Source organism: Chrysochloris asiatica, unplaced genomic scaffold, assembly GCF_000296735.1.
Source record: "Chrysochloris asiatica unplaced genomic scaffold, ChrAsi1.0 scaffold00086, whole genome shotgun sequence".
NCBI lineage: Eukaryota > Metazoa > Chordata > Mammalia > Afrosoricida > Chrysochloridae > Chrysochloris > Chrysochloris asiatica.
This window is the reverse complement of record NW_006408604.1, coordinates 11,170,386-11,182,237: the sequence shown is the minus strand read 5'-3', so window position 1 is coordinate 11,182,237 and position 11,852 is coordinate 11,170,386. Positions and strand designations below refer to the sequence as shown.

At 43.0% G+C, this 11,852-nt stretch overlaps 1 protein-coding gene across 1 annotated transcript; it reads right to left on the bottom strand.

Annotated features, from left to right (window-relative positions):
* GSG1 (germ cell associated 1) lies at positions 1-7,909 on the bottom strand. Its single transcript, XM_006866041.1, has 6 exons — positions 7,591-7,909; positions 4,759-4,805; positions 3,974-3,976; positions 3,494-3,641; positions 2,815-2,926; positions 1-355 (listed from the first exon to the last, which is right to left on the bottom strand). Exons 1-6 carry the CDS (start codon positions 7,907-7,909, stop codon positions 1-3), a joined length of 984 nt encoding a protein of 327 aa, XP_006866103.1.
* Between the last annotated feature and the right edge of the window lie 3,943 nt (positions 7,910-11,852).

The following is an 11,852-nucleotide window of genomic DNA, read 5'->3' as shown; positions in this document are numbered from 1 at the left end:
CTAACACTGCACTTCCTCTATAGATGACCCAGCGGAGACCTCTTCTTTCCTCTCCTGGCCCGTCCCGTGCTGAACTCCCTTGTTTTGTAGCTCTGAGTAGAAGTCAACGCCTTCAGAGATGGAGCGGATGGACTGATTTTGGTAGTGGTGGCAGCCGGTCGAAGGCCCCCTGAGGTGGGCTGCAGATGGCAGCTGCTGAAGGAAACACTGGTGGTGATGTGGGAGGCGACTCGGGTTTTCTTTGAAGCTCGTCCGGTGCCTGCGCTTGAACTCCACCAGCACTGTCCTGGTATACGTAGTACTGAAGGTGGTGACAGCAGATGCCGTGCAGCAGGTGAAGGAAACCCAGGCCGTGCTAGGAGCAAATGCACACACAAAGTGTACTGTCAGGATCTTAGTTTACAGGGGTGCAAACAAAACAGGACTTCACCTTTAGTAGACTAGGCCAGTGTGTTTTAGGGAGCTAGAGGCCTGAGGGCGCTGTCTTCCTCTATATTTCAGGTAAAGAACTGAGCTCAAGAAGATGTAATCTGGTCTGCCCAGGTGGTGGTGGTGGTGTGCTATGGAGTCAGATCTGACCCATAGCAACCCTGCACAGGGTTTCCGAGGCCATAAATCTTTATGGGAGCAGAAAGCCTCATTGTTTCCCTGTAGAACGGCTGGTAGTTTTGAACTGCTGACCTTGAAGTTAGCAGCCCGACTTGTAACCAGAGCTCCATTTGGGCTGTCCTAAGGGGTACATTTTGAATGTTTTCTAATAAAAAGTACTCATTCAGTATTAAAGTCAGAAAAGGGGTTTGACAGATTTGTTCCCACTGAATGGGTCTGTCGTGGAATACCATGCTTTCTTAACCAACTCAGGTCTGTGTGTCTATTTTTTTTCACCCTTTAATAGTCTCCAAGATTCCTCAGACCTTCGGTTCAATTGTATCTAGTGGGCACAGCCTAATGCAATAACCACCATCCCTGCCCTAAGACACATAGTGGTGTGCTGTGGAGTCAGTGCTGACCCTGTACAGGGTTTCTGAGGCTATACATTTTTATGGAAGCAGAAAGCCTCATCTTTCTCCCGTGGAACGGTTGGTAGTTTAGAACTGCCGACCTTGAGGTTAGCGGCCCGACTTGTAACCACTACGCTACCAAAGATTTCTTTCACTCAGACGCCAAGAAGAGCTATCCTGCTTCTCCGTCCTTTGTTGTGAATTTAGTAGTCTTAGAGTCCACAGAGATGAGCCTCTGAGAACCACTCAGGAAAAATTTGTTATAGATCTGAAGGTTGCACTAGTGGAATGTGCCTATTGTGAAAACTGTGGCTCTTGGGTTGAGGGAGTTTATAATTGATGGGAGAGAAGCTTGAGATTAAGAGAAACTGGATAAGATAAATTCAAGAAAGAAGAAGAAGAAAAAAGACTCCAGGGAACTATATCAAACACATTCTTAAACACTTGGAAAGCCAAACCCCTAAATCTCCCCATAATTCTGGGAAGCTCAGGACACAGTACATTTTGTGAGGTTAGTGAGGGATTTTTAGGAGGCTAAGTGATGACTCAAGCCAGGCCCCATGCTGGTACTGTGTTCCCATCTGTTGCTTCTGACAAACTACTAAGAAGATTGCTTGGCAGATGGGATGCTTCTGCTGGGGGTTGTGTAGTTTGTGCTCGGGAGTTGTTACACCAAGGTGAGAAATTAGGGGTCTGAAAACACCTAAGATGATGGGATGCCTGCTGAAGTCAATCAAAACTCCAGAAACAAACAGCACATACTAAACATGAGGATATGGGTAGGATTTTATAAAAGACATTCAAGGAAAAAATGCCTGTGTTGTCAAGTCAGTCCTTACTCATAGCATCCCTGTATAGGGTTTCTGAGGCTAGAAATCTTTGCCAGAGCAGAAAGCCTCACCTTTCTCCCAAGGAGTGAGTGGTGGGCTGAACTGCCTATCTTGTTCGCAGCCTAGTGTTTATCCTATAAAGCCACTGTGCTCCCCCCAAATGCCTATATAAGTTTCTATACTGCTTTTTTTTTTTTTTTAAGAAAATATATTGCTTTCTTTAGAATGGAAATTCAAGTATAAATTGGCAACTTTGCAGTGAATAAAAGAATATCCAGATTCCTGTGGGGAGAAATGAGAAGCTTTAGAATAATAGGAAAGATTAGCTTGAATGTGTTTGTTTTGTCAAGGTTGCTGATTCTGGCTTTTGAAGAGAAATCTAAAGTAACTGACCCCTTCATTCTTTAAGAGTTAGGGAATGACTGTGGTCAAAGTTTTGTTTCTAACAGAGTTTTATGGAATAAGAATGGAAGTTTTTATTAAGTGCTGTCAAGTCGGTTCCGACTCAGCGATTCAGAAATTAGAGTGTTTCATTAGAGAAGAAAAGTGAGCCATTTACAAGGATTGAATTAAATCCAATTTCAAGGCTAATTCTCCATTTCCCTGTTCTCCAAGGTCTCAAGTCATCCAGTGTAACTAGAAAGTATAAAGATTTCCCATAACTCATACAAAGTGTTTCATTCCCCATGGCATGCCTACTGGGAAGAAGCAACTGTTAACAGCTGTGTTAGCAGAACCACCAGACAAGGCAGCTTCCTCACCAAACCAACCACAAAAGAACCCTCTCTGCCCCTCTTCAGAAGGTGGGGAAATAATGGTTATGACCTGACAGTCCAGCTCTGTTTGACTGTGACAGACCTCTGAGCTGAGGGATGAAGAGAAGATGGGAAAACACAGAACAAGTATCTAGTGGAGGGGGAAAATCTAATGAAGGTTGAGTTGACTGGGAAAGGACTAGCAAGGTTCAGGAGCTAAATACTTACTAGAAGGCCCAGCCATAATTCCAATCATGTGGCTTCCAGTCCTCTGGACCCAAGTTGGCAGTTGCCTGGAAAATTGGTGAATATATCACGTGGCCCACCATCCCCAAAAGACCTACAGAGGAAACAGAAAGGCAGAGCTCTTAGACAAAGGTGTCCATCACCATCCAGTGGGAGTAGAATCAAAGTCCCGTGCTCCATTGGGTGTGCTTCATTATCCATATACCACACCACACTATCAGGGAGACTAATCAGTGGTGTATCTCCATGAATGCATGTCTTTGCAATTGGTTACCCCAAGCTCCCCAGTGCTTCATACCAAAGGCCATTGCCCCCTTTTACTCATCCCACCCATATCTCATTGTTGGCTTTATTCTTGATCTTATGTATATATCTCTCTAGCCAACCAAAGTGGCCTTGAAAAGCTGTGTATATGTGAAAAAGAAGCCAAACAGCTTGAGAAAACTTGCAAGTATAATGATCCTAAGAGCTCAATTATTTTGTGACGTATGTAACAATGAAATATACAATTTCACATCTGATAATTTAAAATGAAAGATGCCTGTAATGCATATTCTGTTATTTGTACTGCCCTTGGGATCTTCATTCCTCTCCTCAAGATAGAGACTTGAGTGCTTGGAGAGTGGCTGAAGACAGACACCTCTGCCCCCTTGGGAGGCACTTGACAATACAGAGGAAATAGCAAAGGCGCTCAGCTTGAGGTCACAGCCAGGGTTCCCAGTGAACAGCGAGTCCATTAGTAGCAGGCAGAAGCTGGTGAATTGAAGTCCAATGTTGGTGATCTGGGCTCCCAATGATAGCCAGAGGGTCTCTGTGAAAAAACAGGAAGAAGAAATGCTCACTTCAACTGTTAATAACTGAACCAACCATGAACACATGATGCTTGTGCCGTGTTAACAACTGAAACCAACTAGGAACATCACTTAGTTTTGGATTCTTTGATATCATTTCTTAGCTTCCCAGTCTGCTCAGTACCCATCCCATATATAATCAAGTAAACTTGATTGACTGAAAATACTGTTAGGGAAATTTGAAAAAAGGAAATCACCTAATTTCCATAAACTCTTGCAGGAAGATAACTGTTGTCTCTTTTTCCTTATTTAATTTTGAGACAATTTTTTTTTTTTGCTTTCACTTCTACTTCCTTCTTTCATTCCTCCTTTCCCCCTTCGTCCTTCCATTATAAAAAAATTATTGGAGGAATAACTTAAATTATTCAACATGGTTGCTTGGAAAAGTGAAGGAGTAGAGCTGTTGTTGGTGCTTTTCTGTTTGTGAACTTTATCCCTGCTGCTCCATTTTTGTGTTCCGGAAGATGAATGGAGGTCAGGTATAGGAGGAATATGTGCCATTCAGTGGGACCAGCAAGAAAAGCAGGAGACCACGGTAAGGCAGTCCCTGGTTTACGTACAACCTGGAGTTAGGAACAAAGTCCCATGAAGCCTGTTATACTCCAGTTTTTAGTAATTACAAACCAAGTTTCTAATAGTAAATGGATGCTACTTTCTGACATGCATTTCAAAACATTATTTTTACTACTGTATCATTCTGTTAAAGGTGTTTTAGTGTATCTGGAAGTGTTTAATATTTTGCTATATACTAAGACAAAAACATTTGACTAAATGATGTTAGATATGAACCAACTGTTCCAATTTACAAACGAACTCAACTGAAAGACAAACTAAGGAATGGTACTTAATTCGTAAACCGGGAGTTGCCTTAGAGTTTAGATCATGAGAGACCCATATTAATAGCAAGTAAATTTCTGTATAACAATTAAATTCTGTAGCAAACCTACATACTTGCCACAAACTCCAAGGGAAGGAGGGGAAGACGAGCACGCTCCACTAACCACTTCCCTCCAAATCGGAGAATGGGGTGACATGGGTCTTGCAACATGGCAAATTCCGGTAGTCCTTTCTCAACTCTCTTGGCTGGTGGTGTGAGTTCAAAGAAACTTCGGTATTTCTCCCCTGAAACATATGCCAAGTACAGCTTCCTGGAGGTATTTCCTGGGACAAGTGGGATGAAAGTCTTCCCCAACCCCATCCATACCTGGCGCTGCTCTATTGACTCTGGCACAGTACCTGCCTAGCTTATTGTAATGTCTCTAAAGAATGCATGGATAAGTAAATGCCATAGACAAGAGTCATCTAAATTGATTTCTTCTTCCTCCATGAATGGTCATGAAGAGAAAAGCTTTTTATCTCAGAGAAATGTTCCCATTTCTTGTACATGGTTGTTGTTGTTAGGTGCCATCGAGACAGTATTGACTCATAGCGACCTTATGTACAATAGAATGAAGCACTGCCCGGTCCTGGGCCAACCTCACAATGTTGCCACCCTTGAGCCCATTGATGCTGCCACTTTGCCAATCCATCTCGCTGGGGGTCTTCCTCTTTTTCTCTGACCCTCCACCTTACCAAACATGATATCCTTCTCCAGTGAGTGTCCCTCCTGACAATATGTCTGAAGTATGAGCGATGAAGTGTGGCCATCTTGACCTCCAAGGAACACACTTCTTCCAACACAGATCTGTTGGTTCTTTTGGTAGCCCACCGTACTTTCAATATTCTCTTCCAACACCATAACTAACAATTCTAGTGTTAATAACTTTTTGCTGTTGTGCCATTGGACTAAATAGCTCTAAATTGTTTTTAAGGCTGGAGTTGCTAAATGCCATCGAGTTGGTTCTGACTCATAGAGACCCTGTAGAGGGTTCCCGAGGAGTGGCTGGTGGGTTTGAACCACCGCCCTTGTGGCTCAAACTGACCTAGCTGTCAAGTGCATTATCCTGCAGTGCAACACCAGGACTGTAGGGCTGGAGTTAGAGAAGTGCTAATTGGCATAGTAATAATTTACAAATGTGAATGTTGTTAAGTGCCATCGAGTCACTTCTGACTCATGGTGACCCTGTATAGAGTTTCCGAAGAGCAGCTGGTGGGCTTTGAACTATAGAATCTGTGGTTAGCTGTCTAGTGCTTATCTTACAATGTGTCTTTACAAATGTAAACACACATACATTTGTAATTAAATTCTGTAGCAAACCTACATACTTGCCACAAACTCCAAGGGAAGGAGGGGAAGACGAGCACGCTCCACTAATCACTTCCCTCCAATTTTTTCCCTTAGCCCATTATGGAAATTGATTCCATAATGGCAAAAATTCCATACCAGCAGCTGTCTTCTTTCCAGGCCCCATGGTGACTGCTGGATGCTGTGTGTGAAGAGGGGTGGGAGTCGCATCCCCCTAACCCGAGGAACCTATGTTGGTATACAGGTACCAGGCCTGCGTTGCTGGTAGGCACCTAGGTGTCAAAAAACCTGAAAGGGTCTCTCTGCAGCTTTCATGGGCCTCCTTTTATGATCTAGTTATCCTCTCTGAGGACCCTACCTTTAAAATTGCAACCATAATACTTAGAATGAGAGAAACCTTTTTGGGGGGGATGAGAAGGGCAGAAGGGGATTTAGAGTTGATCTACTCTGATCCTTTAATCTCACAATGAGAAAAGACCTGTAGAAATGAAGTTACTCATATAAGGTAGGGGTGAGGAATGTCCTAGTCCGGCCCATGGGCCATATGTTGTTTTTAAGTTCTGTTGAGTCGGTTCTGATTCTTAATCACCCCGTAAAAGGTTTCTGAGGAGTGGCTGGTGAGCTTGAACCACTAACCTTGCAGTTCAAACGGCTTTGCAGTCTGACACATTAACCCATAGCATCACACCAGGTCCTCAAAATCATTTGGTCTTGCCCTGCCATGGCAACTGCAGTTCTAGCCATCATGTTGTTGTTGTCAAGTGCTGTTGAGTCGGCTCTGACTCATGGCAACTGTGTATAGGGTTTCCAAGGAGCGGCTGGTGAGTTTGAACCACTGACCTTGTGGTTCAAACTGACTTTGCAGTCTAGCCCATTAACCCACAATGCCACACCAGGACTCCAGTCATTATACCAGGGGCGAGTTATTTAAGTGACCAAATATGTTGAGTTGTTATTGTTAATTGCCATCAAGTGGATTCCGACCCAAAGCGATCCTGTATAGGGTTTCCAAGGAGCAGCTGGTGAACTTGAATCACCGACCTTACAATTCAAACGACTTTGCAGTCTGATGCATTAGCCCACAGCGCCACACCAGGATTCCAAGTGACCAAATATAGCAGGATGATTTTGTATGGCACGTGAATAATTTTATAAATTTTGGCAGAAAAAAGATTCCCCACTCCTGATATAAGGTCTCAGTTAGAACTAAGATTAAAAAATAAATAAATAAATAATTTTTAAAATAATGCTTATCTTAACTTGGATTTGTTTCTAAGCTGCAATTCTGGCTCACTAAAGTATAAATTTTCATTATCTTAAAGGTCTAAATGAAATCCTTAAGCTCCCTTGATAGCAGTATACTACTAAAGAGGCAGGAGATGAAACACCAGATGGACTTTTGACCTGAAAAGGGATGCACCGGACCGCAAGATCTGTTTGAGCTGCAAGGTTGGCAGTTCAAACCCACCAGCTGCTCCTTGGAAACCCTATAGAGATGTTATGAGTTGGAACTGACTTGGCGGCCCATAGCAACAACAACAATGGTAAAGGGACACTATACAGAAGACAGAGATACTGAGCCTGGAGATTAGGCCCCAGTGCGTGTGGAGGAGTGCTAGACTTCCCACTCCTCCCCCAGTCCTTAGCTAGCCTAGTGCTTCTTCATCTGGGTTGGATCCCTTGGGGGAGAAACAAAGCAGGCAGATGCAGGGAGGAAGTTACCTGGGTTTTCCATGGTTTCCTCACAGGATAGCCACATGCCACTCTGGAAGGGGTGGAAGGAGAGCTGATCATCCCTAGTCTCCCAGCAGTACTGCACCATCTCCTGGGTTGATGTGTTGGTGTTGTTCCCAACCAAGGACATCGGCATGCCAAAGCACTTGGTTGCCAGATCTTTTCTGCACAGGGGCTTGGGCACCTTTGGTGTGTCCACAAACCAGTAGCTGCTGTGCAGGGATGTTGTGGAGTGGCTGAGTGACAGCATGCTGAAGATGGAAGATAGGAAGGTCCGCTGGCTGGGGAAGACCTTCGGGAACTCCATCTGTAACAGACAAGCACAAGTGCCTGGGGAGAGAGCTTGAGAACCAGAGATGTGGGCTCTAAAATATTTCCCACTCCAGCTACAGCCTTTAGCTTAGCCTAGTTGGTTCTTCACCAGGGTTAAGATCCCTTGGGAAAAAAGAAATACATATCTTTCCCTTGTTGCTGGTAAGTGCTGTTGAGTCAATTCTGATTCATAGAGACTCTTACAGGTTTCAGAGGCTTTAAGTCTTTGTGGGAGCAGAAAGCTTCATCTTTCTCCTGTGGAGCAGCTTGTGGGTTCAAAACCTTGTGGTTCACAGTTAGTGCTTATCATATGGAACCACTGAATTCCCACAACTTTCTCTAAAGTTGCATTCCTTTAACACCACAGGTTTGACCAACCTTTCTCCAAATAGCTGTGTGGCCACTGTGCTTAGGAATGGCTTGAAGCAAGAGCCATAGTGATAGTGTTTATTTAAGTGGTTCTTGTGTGGTCCCTACAGAAGACAAGCTGTTATTTGTGTTTTCCAAATAATGAGCAGGGTTGGATTGTGGGGATGATACATAGCTACACATAGACATAGGGATTACAGCAATTCACCAGATAAGACACATTACAATGAGGGATGCAGAAATCAGAATGAATCAGAAACTTTGCATTTTGGGTACAAAGTTTCTGTTTGGGATGGCGGAAACATTTTGGAAATAGATAGTAATGATGATTACTCAACACTGTGAAAGTAATTAATGCCATAGAACTGTACACTTAAAAAATGGTTAAAATGACAAATTTTGTGTTATATGAAGGTGAGTCAAAAATTATCTGCACGCGGGCTGTAGAATTTATTTTAATCAACTTTTAGAAACGAAAAATACATAAATTTCCAACATTATCTTCTTGCATTTCAATATACTTTGTCCGTCTGTCAACAAGCGTACATATTCTCTTATAAAAAATCATTTCAGGCCGAGCTGTGAAGCACACATGCATCACTGTCTTCACTTTTTCATCAGAGGTGAAACTTCATCCTTGAAGTGTTGCTTTCAGGGGACCAAACAGGCGAAAGTCCAATGGAGCAAGATCAAGACTATAGGGAGGATGCTTTAACATCTCAAAAGGAAGCTTATGCAGAGTGTCTACAGTGTGGGCAGAGGTGTGTAGACATTCATTGTCATGCAAGAGTACAATGCCCTTGGATAGCAGTCCTCTGTATTTAATCCCAAATTTAGGGTTCAGCTCTTCAGTGAGTTCTCCCTGTAATGAGCACTGTTGATTGTTGACCCCTTTCCCCGATAGTGTTCCAATACTAGCCCTTGGTAATCCCGGAAAACTGTAAGCATCAATTTTCCAGTTGATGGTTGACTTTTGAATTTTTCTTGGTTGGCGATTGAGGATGTTTCCATTCCATATTCCACTGTTTACTGTCAGGCTCATAGTGATGAATTCATGTTTCATCACCAGTAATGATTTTTTAAAAGAAACTTTTACCTTCCTTTGAGTATCGGTCCAAATTTTGTTTGCAGATGTCCAGATTTCTGTTTATGCTCTTCCTTGAGCTTTTTCGATACTCAACCTGCACAAACTTTTAGCAACCCAAGTCTGTTGTGGATTATTTCATAGGCAGGGCCCATGGATGATTTGCAAATGATCTTCCATATAATCCATGGTCACTTGTCTATTCAACAGAATCATTTCACATACATGCTTAATGGTGTCATCAGCCATGGACATAGATGAGTATTTTAATACAACCGGAGTGCAGATAATTTTTAACTTGCCCTTGTATATATTTTATCAGAATAAAGAAGAAAAATTTTTAATTTTCCATTTCTAACTCAAAGATAAGAGTCATCTGTGTGGCCACCAGACCTTACGAAAGATGTAAACCATTGCTTTGAGTTGTAGTGATGGAGGGCTGCCCTTAGTCCAGCAGGGATCGAGTAAGAAAGAAAGTGTATCACTACCAATACGTCTGTGGCCAGTCTCTTTCTATTGAGTCCCTTTTCAAGGCTCACTCAAGCCCTGACTCCTCCAGGAAGGGTCCCTAATTGGCACCTTCCATGGGAAATGAAGCTTGGAAGGGTATCAAGAAAACTTGTTTTTTGCTGTCTCCATGATGTTTTATCATATATATTTGTGATTATGTCTTATCTCCCCCCTTCAAGACTTCAAACTGCCTTTAGGTCACAAACACATCTTTTAAATTTTCCCCACAGTTGTGTCTAAGGAGCCTGTGTAGTGTAGTGGATTATGAACTGGGTTGCTAACTACAAGGACAGCAGTTTGAATCTACCTGTCTCTCCATAAAGACAAGGCTTTCTGCTCCCGTAAAGATGTCAGCCTTGGAAGCCCTGTATGGGGTTGCTATGAGTAGGAATCATCTCGAAAGCATACAACCACCACCACCACCACACCACCACCATGGTAGTGTCTGGCACGGTATTTTACACCCTAGACAGTACTCAATGAATGGCTTCAAGATGATTGCATTAAGCATCAAATAATCATGTGATTAAGTCAGACTGATTATTTTCCTGCAGCTATCTCATGCAAGATTTAGAAAAAGAATTGGAAGCATTCTAAACACTTTTTTTAGTAACCTTCATGTTTTGTCTCCATTGACTGTGACAACACTAATTTGCTGAGGTTGTTACTATAACAAAATGGGCTATCAGTTTCCCCTGTCCAGAAGTTGTTGAGAGTGATTTGAGCTGAAGGTCTCAGACCTGAGGGTAGTTTAACTGAAGGATTGCAACTGAACAGCTGCTCCTAGGTTAACTTGCCCCACTGAAGAACTTGCAGGGCTGCTTCGGGAGACAGGGAACTTGCAAGGCTTTTTCCTTGTATGACCTTCAGTTCAAGTCTGCAAAAACAACTCGCTGCCCTATCTCTGTTTCCCTAGCAACTACATTCTTCTGATAAAGTCCCACTTAACTGCTTGCATCTATTTGATGTTGTTGTTAAGTGCCATGGAGTCAGTTCCGACTCATAGCGACCCTGCACAGGGTTTCCGAGGCTGTAAATCTTTATGGGAGCAGAACGCCTCATCTTTCTCCCACCGAACCGCTGGTAGTTTCAAACTGCTGACCTTGCGGTTCACAGCCCGATTCGTAACCACTACGCTACCAGAGCTCCTTGCATCTATACAAATGTTTTTTGCACTCTTTTCCCTGCCCCCAGCACTCTCCTTTGATTTGTGTATATAATAAACTTGCTGAACCTAGGCCAGTGTCACAGTATCTCCATCAGAGTGCTGTGGACCACCTGGTCCCAACTTCACTATTTTCATTTTGTGTCTTTCTTTTTTTTTTTTTCTAATCTCCCATTGCCCCTACTATGTGGGTCACGAAGTATATCCACTTGTGGGATGCGGCAGAAGTACAGAAGGGGATGTGTCTATCAACTAATGTTCAAGGGAATCATCTCCGAGGGTGTGGATAGAAACTTTGGGATGCTGAGGATAAAAGAGGAGGGTATGTGGGAGTATTGAAATGCTGATCCTGAGAGAAGAGATGGGCTAATGGATAATGAGGCTGAGACCACTCACTGCCACAGAGATGATCTTTAGTGGAGGATGGCCACGTGATGACTGTGAAGACTGGACACCAAGTGTGGGCCATGGACTCAAGCCCTTGGTCCAGGCAGAAGAACCCTAGTGGATGAGGGATGTGTCAGTAGCTGGTGGAACAGCAATGAGTAGTAGAAATAAATAAAACTGGCTAGGTAGAATCCCTCTTGTCCCATTTTCCTGTGCTTTGTTCAACCTAAGCGATAAAGGAGGGCTATCTGAAAAAAAAAAAAAAAAATCAAGAATTGTACTTGTCCACTTTGACAAATGATGGATTGGAGCCTGATTTTAATGTGATTTGGAAAAGCGGAAATAGACATATCTTGCATTTGTTTAAGGAACAGCTTAAACTGTTATGTGATTATGCAATGAACAGGAAAGAAACCCATCCTT

Bases quoted from the DNA above. Each gene is read 5' to 3' on its own strand.
- GSG1 (XM_006866041.1), bottom strand. From the start codon at position 7,909: ATGGAGTTCCCGAAGGTCTTCCCCAGCCAGCGGACCTTCCTATCTTCC. The intron at 4,806-7,590 runs GTAACTTCCTCC...CATATGTTTCAG, and splicing joins GGAAACCATGGAAAACCCAG to GGGAGAAATACCGAAGTTTC. The intron at 2,927-3,493 runs GTGCCTCCCAAG...TTTCCTCTGTAG, and splicing joins TATTTCCTCTGTATTGTCAA to GTCTTTTGGGGATGGTGGGC.